Source organism: Cupressus sempervirens, chromosome 5 (genome assembly GCF_028749045.1).
Source record: "Cupressus sempervirens isolate cs-2001-9-10 chromosome 5, ASM2874904v1, whole genome shotgun sequence".
Lineage (NCBI taxonomy): Eukaryota > Viridiplantae > Streptophyta > Pinopsida > Cupressales > Cupressaceae > Cupressus > Cupressus sempervirens.
This window is the reverse complement of record NC_143122.1, coordinates 1,043,278,308-1,043,291,940: the sequence shown is the minus strand read 5'-3', so window position 1 is coordinate 1,043,291,940 and position 13,633 is coordinate 1,043,278,308. Positions and strand designations below refer to the sequence as shown.

Below are 13,633 nucleotides of genomic sequence, written 5' to 3'. Positions count from 1 at the left end.
AATTGGCCACTTTTTCAAGAGCACAGCTTCCACTTGAATCTATCCAACATCTTATTAGAACATAAGGCTAAAAATGTTGAAAAAAGATAAAATATCTAGATTCTAGCAAAATTCGATAAAGTTTAGAAATTGGTATTTTAACATAAAATGGGAGGTTCGACGGGGATATCAAATAACTAGAACATCTTCAATGTGTTTTGAATGTACAATCCCCGTATAAAGTTGGATTACAATGGTGTTTTATAAATCAATCGCATGAAACATGGTCACAAACAAGTTCTAGATGACACAAAAAACAATGTGTCCATGAAAATAGACAAAAATCAAACTTGACAAAAAAGCTACAAAATCAAAACCCACTAGCCCTTAGGCACCTTAACCACACATTTATAAAAATAAGATTTTAAATCCTAGTACTCAGAAAATTGGACAACATTACACTTCTAAATCCCCAAATCACAAAATGGAGATATGAAAATTACTTACATAAACCAAATTGGATGATAAAATCAAGCAAGATTGTGGGGAAATACTATTCTCAATCCACTGAACTAGTGCAAGGTATTTCATTTTAAAAAACGGAGAAAAATGAACGATTCAAAATGTCCTATCTCTCAGAAAGATGAGAAAACTCGAATGAAGAGGAAAAATTACAAGACCCAACATAATTAAGTGGAACTTCTGGCAAAGTGGAGCAATCTCAACATGAATCCAACAAATCAATGCGACAAAAATCTAGTGAGTGAATCAAACTAACAAGAACAAATGTGATTTTCTCCAATGAAATTTAAAGCAAAATCCAAATTCTCATACAAAAGCCAAGAGAAAAGTGAGTGAAAAGAACTTACTTTTCCAAAATAAAGGCACTTTTTTTCTAAAACACTTTTAAAACAGAAGTCACTTAAATAATTAACTATTGACTTAATAAAATAAATCACATCAGTTCCAATTAAATAGAGTTCAGTTATGGCTAATCAATCAAGAAATTTTAAAAACATTGAAAGCTATAAAATCAATATTAACTTCTAAATTGTCCACAATAACTGTGGAGCTCTAAATGCACAAACAAACTCATGAGTACACAATATGCATTATGAAAACCAAATTTATCAACACGTATTGGAGGGATAACAAATCAATTATGGATGCACCATCCATAGAGGGATGATATTGGCTCAATGTGAAAGGTCGATGAAACTATCTTGTGTGCCACTGTCTAGGATAAAGACACACTCAAATCCTACAACTCAAGTAGAATAGTGTTTAGTACATGCTCACTTAACACACAAACATCAAGTGCTCACAACACTCTAAATAGTTGAAGCACGTAATACAACAATAAAATGTCTAATGGAACAGTAGCACTCTAGTGACGCAACCAGATATAAAATATGTCATGGGATGTTTGTCCTATTTCCTACTCAATGTACATATAGTTTAAATAAATATTGCATTTAAATTAAATATTTTATTGAAATAGAAGGTATTAAAATAATCAAAGATTTTCTTTATTAATATCAAAGAGAAAGTAGATAAGAAAAGATAAGATAAATTTATTAATGTCCAACAGAAGACCAATGAGGGTCTAAGGGACTAGAAACAGTACAAAGGGAAAACACCAGCAGGGGGAAGCACCAAACGGTGTCTGCAGGAAAAGAGAAATTTGTAAAATAATGGAATTCAGAAAATGAACATTTCCATACAAATACCTTGGTATTTAACTTGAAGAAGGCATTAGCGAAAGTAAAGCTTGGGATACAATTCTTTAAAAAAGGATAAAATTTTGGAAAGTTGGACAAGGAAATGGTTAAGTAAAGCTAGTAGAATTACCATGATCAAAGCAATACTTTCGACCATTCCCACATATCACATGTCATGTCTTCATCTACTTAAAGGTATAAAAGGAAATTACACTCTAAACTTAAAAACTTCTTCTGGCAAAGTATTGGAGATAAGAAAGACCAAGCTTTGATAAAATAGGAAAAATATGTAGACCTAAAGAATTTGGAGGCCTAGGCATAAAAAACTTGAGTTAGCAAAATGAGGCACTAGGGGCGAAACTTATTTGGAGAATATTTAAAGAACGCAATAGTAAATGGGTCAAAATTTTATATCATAATTTTTATTTTTATTTTTATTTTTTTTATAGAGGGTTCAAACTTGCAAGGCAGCTCGGCGAAGAAAGAACCCTACTAGATACCAACCAGTGAAAGCCACCACATAGACTTTTTAGGGACCAGATACGGGCACACTCGTGGCTGAACCCTCTTCAGCTTAGAGCCAAGGACTGAGGTGCATCCACGCCATCAAAATCACTCGGGGCACAATCCCGGCTTCAACCCTTATGATGTCATAGCCCTGCACTCAGCAAGACTTGATCCCTAGTGAGCTCTTTGTGAGCCATTCAACTTTACCAACAAACCAAGCGCCCATTGACATCATAAATATTTAAACAATAATAATCATTTCTCTTTGTTCAGAATTAAAAATCCTCGAAAAGGTTCAAGAATATAGAACTTTATGTTGAATTGTCGTCCATTAATAGCTAATAACTTAGCTTGGGATGTTGGATTAGGGAATGATGTTTTATTTTGGGAAGATTCATGAGATGGACTCCCTTCTCCAGATAGCGTAAATCTACCTATAAACATCAAGAACACTATTACAGCTCTGTGGGATAAGAATGTGAGTTATTATAAAAATAAAATTAACAACAATCAATATGGAGGATGGCAATGGAAAATCCAAGATGAAACTCGACTTTCATTATAAGAAAAGTGCATTTCTAATCATTTTTTAAAAAGTAGAGAGACAAATCATAAAGATAGGAAAGATAAATCAATTTGGGTAGCCTCGAAAGATAGTAAAGTCAAACTAAGGTATGAAGAGATAATAAATCCTCAACAATGGGATAAGTTTGGCATTCCTCTAAATCTATGTTGGGATCCGACATGTCTTCCGAAAGCAAGTATCTTTGTTTGGGTTGCTCTTCAAAATAGAATTCTAGCACCAAATAGTTTTAAATCTTGCTTTATGGCTGTCCCTATGCTAAGAATTGTTAGTATTATTTATGTAAAAAAATAAATTGACAAACCACATTCCCTAATAACCTATTAAATATTTTAAAAGTTAGCAAAACATGGTTCTAAAGTTTGTAATAATTTATGGAAAATATGCCATTCCGTACTCCTATTAGAATTATGGAAAGAAAGGAAGAGAAGGATTTTACATAATGAAAAGAGGGTTATAACATCTTTTTTAAATAAACTGGAGGCTTATATTATCATGGTAGCTAAAAATAATCTAACTCATATAAGGAGGAAAGTTCCTTTTCGGACTAAGATGTAGAGATGGGTAAAAAATTGGTTTAAACCAATTAATCTACCAATGCAATACTCAAAATCCAACAAGATTGCTAGGAAAGAATGTAAATGGAAACCTCCTCCTGCACGGTGGTCAAAGTTACATTTTGATGGGGCCTCGAGAGGTAATCCAAGACCAGCAAGCTTAGGATGTGTTATTTGTTTAGACAAGTGTTCATGCTTAATTAAATGCACCAAACCTTTACGAATAATGTCTAACAACTTAGCCGAATTAGAGGTCCCAATAGAAGGATTAACTCTAAGTAGAGAGATAGGTATTAATAAATTAGTTATGAGCAAAACTTGCAAATCATCCTACATGCGCTAAAACAAAGACCCTAAATTGGATCTTTATTTCTAAACTTGAATATGCCCTAGCCATCATTGATCAATTAGAAGAAACAATCATAAAACACATTCATAAGGAAGCTAATAGATAAGCAAATAATCTCAATAACAAATGAGCTGAAGGAGAAGAGATTCTGATAAGACAAGTTGATATGATAAGGTAGACACTAGTTCTTGAACTAAAATTTAACTTTTACTATCTAAATAAGCATGTTAAGTTTGGCTGATATCATGAAATTTTGATGCTAATAAGTATCATATTTTTGGTTAATCAAAACTCTTCTTTCTATACCTTCCAATTTTAAAATTGAAGTTTACAGGAGATAAGCTTACTACTTTTCATTCTAACAATTTTATCTTAGCCAAATTTAATTTCAGGTTATATTCACGCAAAAGTATCAAGAGCAAACTTATAAATTCAAAAATCAAAATCAAGTGTTAAAATTGGTTAAATTACTCGAGATATTTATGTAAGGGCTACACCAAGGAGACCTACCCATCTTTGATCCTTGGTGCTCAATTGAGATGGTGTTTTAAATCTAAACACAATCTTGGGCCTCGTGGCCTTTTACCTATAAAAAAAAGTGTAAGACAATAACTAAAATATTCAGCAACATATAAAGCATAATATAACAAGAAATCTAATAAAATCATCTTAATAGCATAGTCAGTAATCTTGAATACAAAATAAACCAGATATCATCATAAGACATCACGTCACATCAAATAGCATCATCATGCAAATATGATCAAAATTGTAAACAACATAATATAACCATCCATTACAACATAAATATTAGCAATCATAATAATGCACTATCATTGAATGCATCACAACACAACAAGAGTATATCTTGAATCAAATCAATCATAGAATAGAATGCAACCACAAAAAACATCAAAGAAACAAACCCCAACTCCTAGCCACAAAACTTTAACTACAAATCCACCAAGGAGAAACCCCACAACAACTAAAAACCCCAAACTAACCAAAAAAACCTCCAAATCAAAGCCCCACCTTGCAATACCAACAATCTCCTAAACCCTCAAATGCAAGCAAACAAAAACAAAGAAACTAGCTAGAGCTAGGTCACAGAAGCCCTAGATCAAGCAAAGGCCAACAACAAAGAGCAATCATATAGCGTGTTTTATTTCTTTTAGCTCTGAAATTTATTAGATCATGATGTGTTTTAGTTATGTTTTCAAGAAAAAATATTTTTTTCCAAATGAAATCAGATTACAACCAAAAAGTTTTTAGAACTTTCAAATATACCTAAATTTATTGCAACTAAATACAGAGTACATTGGTGCACCAAATCCTAGTTAACATTTGGGTCCTACAATTTTATACTAATAATAGACTCCCCTAAATACATTTCGGCTCTATGTTCAGCCCTTGATATAATAGATTCGGATAAGGGGGGGGCCAAGGGCCTTTAGGTTGAGGCGGGGCATTTCCAGCGAGCGACTGTGGTTCTGTACTGTTCGTTGGAGAAACCTTTATTACCAAGAAATCTCTCAGGGCTGCAGAGAAGACGGGATTCCTTCACTCAAATTCAGCAAGAAATAAAAAATTATCATCGAGTAATATGTAAAGGTTGAGTGTCCACATAGTTTTGTCATACAGATTTTTTTACAGTATGTCTCAAGGTGATGTTGGAAATGCTGATGTAGATATCATCCTACACAAGGAAGATGGTATTTTGGCTCAAGGCAAATCTTCTTCCCTAGGATGGAATACCATAATGAATCAGAGTGGATAGAAGTGTTTATAGGACATTAGTGTCCTTCATGAGTGTACAGAAACTTGTTGTAGAACCAGATTTGCTTAGTGTTGATGTGTTTATCAAAGTTCTTGTCATCAGCTCATGAGGTTTCCCTAATGGTGTATATTGGTGATTTTAGAAGGTATTAAAGTGCCAACTACAGAAGGTATTAATTAGTTCAAATAGAGTTTTAAATAGGTATAGGGGAAAAAGTAACAGTTTTCATCAACGTGGAAAATAAAGTGTTCCAGTCAGCAGGAAAATCTAAGAATATACCAGTTACGCTATTCTCTATCCCTCCACATCAAAAATTCACAAATCATGCAGTGGTCCTTAATTCATTGGATAACTAAGGATGAGAATCTGTTTCCTACAAAACACAATCTACCTAATAAAGTTAATTTTTATCTTTTTGCATTGAAAATGTCCAACTAAAGTTAATTTAATACAAACTCAAAATCATTTAAAGTTGAGTGCAATCACAGCTAATAAGTAACAGCTTTCTTACATTAATAACAATTCCTTCAGTCAGAGGCCGGCGTGCGAAACTAGGAATCTCCCTCCTGGTGATTCTGGGATTTTTTTCACCTTTAGCGAAACATTAGGATTTGGTGATACCCAAAAAATTGCCAACCAAATATAATAGCTATATAGTAAATTTAAATTATATGATTTATTTTCCACATTGGAGTCTTATTGTTAGGAATACGTGATACCCAAAGTGTAAACCAAATGCAATAATTATTAAGACCATGCCATGATTTACTTTAAAAGAAGATTGACTTCACATTTCAGACCTTACCAAAACAAATCTAGCTCATCCTTGCTCATACACAGTTCTACGACACCATAATCCAAGTTGTACTAAAATAATATTAAATTTAATAAAAAAATTAGAACCAATCACGTAAAACATTCTTAGCATCCACTATCCATGTTCATTGAATACACAGCTACACTTTACCTTGTGAGACCCAATCGAATAAGATTCTTTAGTACAATGTACGAGGAGAGCTTTCAGCTATTTTGTCACAATTATCATTATTTAGACAATTAAAAGGGAAAAACCTTCAGCTGTTTGTCACTGAGATTCATTAAGTACAAATACAACAGGTGACATGTCCAGACTTTTCTTCAACCCAGTAAAACTCTCGAGGGATCTAATTGACCACTGCAGTAACTTGACGGTACTGTAGACAATTCCTGACGACCTTTCCACTCTTCACCAGGCTTGAGGGTGATAGGCTTTTCTACAGCTGCAGCTTCAACGCATAGCATATGTTTGTATTCATCGTCCCCAAAATCTGTCATAGATTTAGCTTTCTTCTCCCAAGGATTCCACACCACTGAAAGAAGATATTTCATGTCCAGTTAAGTGAATAGTGTTAGCACTTCATTAACATTCTATCAAATTGAGAGTTTAAAAATGCCAACTTGATGGAAGCCAACTTGATCATGATGGTCAGCTATCAATCCTATAATAAGCTTGGGTGAAGAAAAATTATCTTACCTGCATCAGGAAGGCCATCCTTCCTCAACACAAATGTTCTCTTCTTTTCATGGTCAAGAATTGCAATCTTTGTTGGGGTGCTAAGATAGATTTTATCCACCTTCATCGACAGAAAATTCATTTCATTAGGGTTCAATAATTTCAGACATTAGCAAACAATAAAAGCTGATTATCACTGCCCCATCTCTTGACTTGTGGTCAAGCTTACCTCAGATTCAAAGGTGATTGCATCACCTTGCTCAGTAAAGCGTTGTTTATCCTGTAAATTGTCCAGATAATCTAACGTTTCGACTCCTTCTACTCGCACTTCACTGTTGAAAGGAAAGAATAACCTCAACCATACGAAATTGAAAAGTGTATGATACATAAACTTTATAGCTTAACAGTCTAGACTTATTAATTTTGAAAAATACCATTGCAAACATAAAGGAATCTCTGTCCAAAAAAAGTTCTATCAGAAATTTAGACACCTCTAAAATCTTGTCTCTATTCTCACCAAAACAGAAAGGGCGTCTACTTTTATAATTTATAATAAAATTCATTTTTCATTTCAAAAGTATACTTTTGACTTGGTATTTGTGTGTCAGATGTTACTGAAAACAGCGGTGAACATGAACTATGGCTGATGAATGAATGAAAATACTATTCAAAAGCTATGTTACTGGGTACTGCATATGTGGCCTGGCCTGGACACGTGTCGGTTTGGTGTGCATCCAAACCGACACATGTCAGTTTGGTGTGCATCCAGCTTGTTGATGTTTGGTAGCTTCTGTCAGATAATATATAATTATATATAAGATATAATTTATATATGTGCCCATCATATATTAATATAAGTTTATTGTTACATGAGAGAAATTAATATAATATATATACGGTATACCAATGATTAATTTTTTATTATATTAATTATCTAATAAACGAAGAGACATGTATCTTCATGGCTTATTCTCAATTTAAATAAGAGGTCACTGCCATTTGGAAAACACATACCAATATAGTGTAGTGCTATTACATTTGCAGCGATCCCTGGAATTCAACATTGCTTGGCTGTCCTCGTTCGTTGTGGATCCTTCTAGAAGGACCCATGGCGAACCTAAGCACCCAAACATACTACAGGCATACTCAAGGCAAACCCAATGTGATAATCAAGTATCAATTGAACAAAAACAAGAAATACAATCAGCTCATTGAAGGCAGAACATGAATGCTCCCCCAACAACTGTAGGGAAATGACATGATACCTCTGCTTAGCACAAAGCATTGAACGCATAAGCTGCTCTTGCCAGTATGAAACTAACTGTGGCACTTGTGCAAAGAAACAAATTGATTAAAAAGATTGTCATCACATGCATTTTCATGTTTAAACTGACCCACATATCACAAAGTCCAAAGCATGCTATAGAACACTCAAGGCTCAACACAGAGAAGTGTTGGGAATCTTCAAGCTTCATTGCTAGTGATATATTTAGAAATTGATCAACCGAATGTACCATTGATGTGGGATGAAACATGGCTACTCTAGTTTACCTCTAAAAATGAACAACCAAAAATCAAATTTTATACAGTGCGACAACATTGAAACATGAAAATTTGAGATACCTATGACACTCATTGTGGAGACACAAAAAGTATCACTTTTCCTCCGCAATCATATTATAGATAAATATTGAGCCTCAATAAATAGAATCTTCCTTCTTGAAGGCAAAAGCAGAACAGAATTCAAGAGAAAGGAGACAACAACAGCAATACAAGCAATAGGAAAGCAAAAGGTGGTGCACGTTCAAACCCATGTTCTTTTGTCGTAAAAGAATTTGACTCCTTGAATCTGAGGCCTTAAGTCGTTGATGATTTTATTTTGATGCATGTGGCAATTATATTTATCCATAATTTTCATGATGGAAAGTTTAAAACTTTAATATAATGGTCATAAATGTTCCATGATTAAATAATAACAATTAGATTGACAGAGGGAGTAAATGCACAAAATTGAAATGTAAAATTATGCTTGATGTGAATTGCAGATGTTCATCCTGAATTGCACTTGATCTTATCAAACTTCAACACACTCTCCCACACTGCATATGATCTTTTGATAGAATCACACAATGATTTGAATGCAACTTACATTGCATAAATCCAGCTGCACATCAATAATTGACACTACCAATAATACATTGATATACACATTACGTAGCTTTACTAACATTCCAAGGCACGTCGTAGATCGCTATATTATACACTACAATAACAATTACAATCATATGTCAGCCTAATATTAAAATTATTGCATTGCAAGTTGTCCACAACCATAACCCTTAACCAAACGTGTAATAGGCCAAGCCCAATAGCCCACATGCTACTCTAGAAGAAAGAACACATTGTGCTTTACCAATGCAACCTTGTCTACACTACAATCCTTGGGTGCATCAATTTGGAACAGCTACCTAGTCAGCCAATTTGCACAAATGATCATTCTATCACTTCTAAATTCTTGTCCACTAATGATCGCGTGTAGACATATTCTCCCTTCAAACCACATATCATAACTCGAAACTTTGAAGGAAGAATACATGTCATAACAAGTTGCCAAGGAAGAATACATGTCATAACAAGTTGCCACAGCAGGCTCACCATATGGATTACCTTCCTCAAACACTCTAGATCACACTTTTGGGTCGTCTCCAATATCTGATATAGACACAAGGTAGCTAGTCATTGTACTTCCAATATTCAAATGCCTAAGGGACGACTTAAGATAAGTAAAGTAACAATGACAATTTAATATTCCTTTGAAATCAATGACAACGCACATTCAAAAATCTCCCCTTTTGTCATCTATGGCAAACAACACAATTTTGTGAGCATGTCAATACAAAATTAAATGTCAAAATCAGCATAAATACCTGTTCAGAATTCCCCCTATCTAATACAACTGAAGCTTCAGATCATTTAAAGTTATTGAGTTCCTCTCTCCCCCTTTCGAAGAAACACTATTGGGTTCCTTTCCTCTCCTTGTAGCACTCCAGATATGCTTCCCCTATCAAATATCATTAACTTGTTTGAACCAAGCCTTCTTGTAGCATGGAATCAATACTCCCCCTCAACCTATATTTCCTCTTGATTCCAAATATGAAAATGTATGTGATTTGTGCCTTCATCTCAACATATTCCAACTTCACTTCTTTGTCTGCAACCTTCTCTCTCAAAAATTATAATTGTAACTTGTTTTGCTCATGCGCATTACCATTTTTTTTGAAATAGTTAAAGCACTTGTATTGTCACACGGAATGGAAATGGGCTCATCATACGCTGTTTGCATCTCCTTCATGGTTTCCTTTATTCATGGAATTTGAGTGCAACAAGAAGCTACTACAACCTATTCTACTTCTATTGTAGACAAGGATACTAAATCATGTTTTATTCTCAACTAAGCCACAAGAAAGAAAGCACTACCACTTGAGCTCTTACAGTCATCTCTACTTCTAGCCCAATCTGCATCAATGTAATGATGTTAGATTATGATTCCTACTCTTTGGGTACCATATTCCAAATTTCATTGTTGCCTTCAAATATCTAAAATATCCCCTTCACCACATAAGGTTCTCTTAATGCTGCTTTAGACTTGGCAACCATACCAACTACCTGCATAATATCTGTTCTAGAAGCAGTAAAACGTAATAAACTATTAATAATAGATCTATACAAAGTATGATTTGTTGGAGCAGATTCATCCTTACTCAATTTACACAATAACCCAAAGTGTACTAACTGATTCTTACCAATTTGCATTCATCCATCTTAAACTTAACATCTTTATATGTGCTTGGTTTGAGAAACGAACATGCCTTTTTAATTGAAAATTCTATAAACCCAAAAAATGACACCTTGCCAAGCATTGACATCTCAAACACTTACATAACATCTTAGAATTCTTCACACATGCTATCATTGCTTCTTGCCAAGATGATGTCATCAACATAAACCACAATAATCAACAATGATCACCTTCTGATTTATAAACAAATTATTGTTTGCATTGTCTCTCCTAAAATCATGATGTTGTAGATATTTATCCAATCTCTAGGGGCATGTTTGAGTCCATAAAGAAACTTCTTAAGTCTACAAATAACATCTAATTTGTCTAAACACCGAAAACTCTTCAATTGTTAAATGTAGACTTCCTCTTTGATTTTTCCATTCAAAAAATGCAAATTTAACATTCATTTGGTAACTAATGAGACTCTTGAACGTTAACAATGCTAGAAACATTCTAATTGCATCTAGTCATGTCCTTGAGAAAATGTCTCCTCAAAACTGATTCCCTCAACTTGAGAATATCCTTCATTATAAATTTGGCCTTGTTCAAAGAATACTTTACCGTCTTTGTTCGGCTTGTTTTTAGATACCCACTTGATGCCCATGGCATTCTTGTCTTTAGGTCTTGGAAGCAGCTCCCAACTTTCATTCTTAAATTGAGTTAATTCTTCCTCTACTGCTTCTAACCAACCTTCCTCCTTGCCTGGCTCTGCAGTGAACTTGTTTGTTTTTTTTTTCTAATTTTTTTGGCTCCGAGAGTGATGTATTTGCACATACTTAGCTAGGGTTTTAGCACTTGTGATTTTTAATTCACTTCCTCAGTTTTCATCTCCTTTGTGGATTAGTTCATCATGGTCATCTTCATTTAGAACATTAGTTGATTGTATGTCTTATCAATACTCACATTGTCACCTTCCACTACTCTTTAGTATTTTATTGTAGCGTCTATATGCCTTGCTTGTCATGGAATAACCAAGAAAAATATCTTCATCAAATCTAGAATCGAACTTACCCAAATTTTCTTCATCCCTTTTATGTAGCACTTGCTTTCAAAAAAATTAGAAATGTCAAACGGGTGCCAATCTGCCTTTCCATAATTCATATGGGCTCTTAGTCATCTTAGGCCTGACCTAAGCTCTGTTCAAAATACATACAATTGTCTGATAGGGTTCTCTCTAATACATTTCTAATAACTATGCTTTCTTTAACATTGTTTTTGAAATTTTCTAAATTGTTCGGTTCTGTCTTTTTGCCACTCCATTTTGATGAGTCCTAAGAGTTGTATATTATCTTCAAATTCCATGCCTTGAACAAAATTCTTCATACCTGTCAACAGTAAAGTCTCCACCTCTATCTAATGTCAAGCAATTGATGATTCTACATTTCTTTCCTACCATTTCTTTAAAAGCCTCAAACTTCTCAAAATCATCAAATTTCACTTTTAAAAAAGTAATGTCATTCTAGAATAATTGTCATTAAGCATCATAAAATACTCGTGATCTTGTAATCCCTTTGTCCTCGTAGATCCGCATAGATATGTATGAACCAGATCCATTGATCTCATACCTGAATAATACTTTGCTGAAAATCTGGTCTTTGTCTAATTTCCATCATGACATGGTTTGCAACTAGTAGATGGAGGATTCTTAATATTCGGCATGTTCCTTAACATTCCTTTTGAACTAATCTTCAGTAGATCATCAAAATTGCTATGTTCCAATCCTCTATATCAAAGAAAACTCTCTTCTCTTTGTATGGCAAAGCAATTTAGCCCATTGACCTCACCGACATAACACACAACATTGCCAATCTTGCTTCTACAACTAATTCACCAATATCCATTTTTCTGATTTCACAACCTTTTGCATTGAATGAACCATTGTAATCTCTATCACATATTTGACTTACACTAGGCAGATTATGTTTCAATCTTGCTACATATAGAACATCATAAGTTTTGTCTTTCCACCATCAAGACTTGAAGTACCAAGAGTTGCATCTCTTCCATCAAACTTCTTGATGTCCATAATCTTGCTTTTCTCCAATCATGTGACACATCCACTATAAATGATCCATAGTTATCTTTCTCAACAGTGGTGTCATGCCCTGTGTATTTCTCTAAGATCATTCAGAGTTGGTTCTCATCTTCTTCGTGCTCAAACAGATCATCATATTGACAGAGAGGAATGTATTTGTAAGTTGTGTACACTTGATGAGATTGAGACGGAAACTCACTTTATCTTTCGATGCCCTATTATGAGATCAGAGGGAGATTTCATTGTTTGTTCCACGACTGTTGTTCTCTCTCAGCCTTCTTCCATTATTGTGACCAGCATTGTCTAGCTCTTTATCTTTAGGAGGTTACTTTGCTCCATGCTAGTACTTTATAATCTCTACTTCCTCACCAGCATAACTCCGATCAACTCATTGCTGCCTTTTTCACACCCTTATCTCCTTTACGTGGTGTGAAAAGGTCATCTAGTTCTTCCAGCTCTACTGGTCATTCTACATCTATCAGGCCCCGCAACGGTTATCTATGTCAGCAACATTCTTCCACGAGTTCATTGAGACAGTCCAGAGCTCCTACCTACTCACAGTCGTATCCTTCTGTGACTGCTTTCTTTTTGCCAAGGAAAGACTCCTAGTCTTTGTTTTGGCCTCTCTCTCTCTCTCTCTCTCTCTCTCTCTCTCTCTCTCTCTCTCTTGTTTCTTGTTTCTTGTTTTGCTTTCCTCAGACACCGTTTGGTGCTCTTGTTGTTGTCAGCCTCTTGGTTGTAGCTCTCAGTCCCATAGACCCTTTGTGGTCTTTTGTTGGACATTAATAATAT

General features: G+C 34.4%; 1 protein-coding gene across 6 annotated transcripts in view; it reads right to left on the bottom strand.

Annotated features, from left to right (window-relative positions):
- Positions 1 to 6,335: 6,335 nt before the first annotated feature.
- LOC149559506 (putative glucose-6-phosphate 1-epimerase) overlaps positions 6,336 to 13,633 on the bottom strand; it is a 72,915-nt gene continuing 65,617 nt past the window's right edge. For all 6 annotated transcript variants that reach the window (XM_089833415.1, XM_089833418.1, XM_089833414.1 and 3 more), the window contains 3 exons: positions 7,195 to 7,297; positions 6,987 to 7,086; positions 6,336 to 6,822 (listed from right to left, as the gene is read on the bottom strand). In XM_089833415.1, the coding sequence (XP_089689541.1) occupies positions 6,611 to 6,822; positions 6,987 to 7,086; positions 7,195 to 7,297 (415 nt within the window). In that variant the 3' untranslated portion in view covers positions 6,336 to 6,610. The remainder of the gene's footprint in view (positions 6,823 to 6,986; positions 7,087 to 7,194; positions 7,298 to 13,633) is intronic.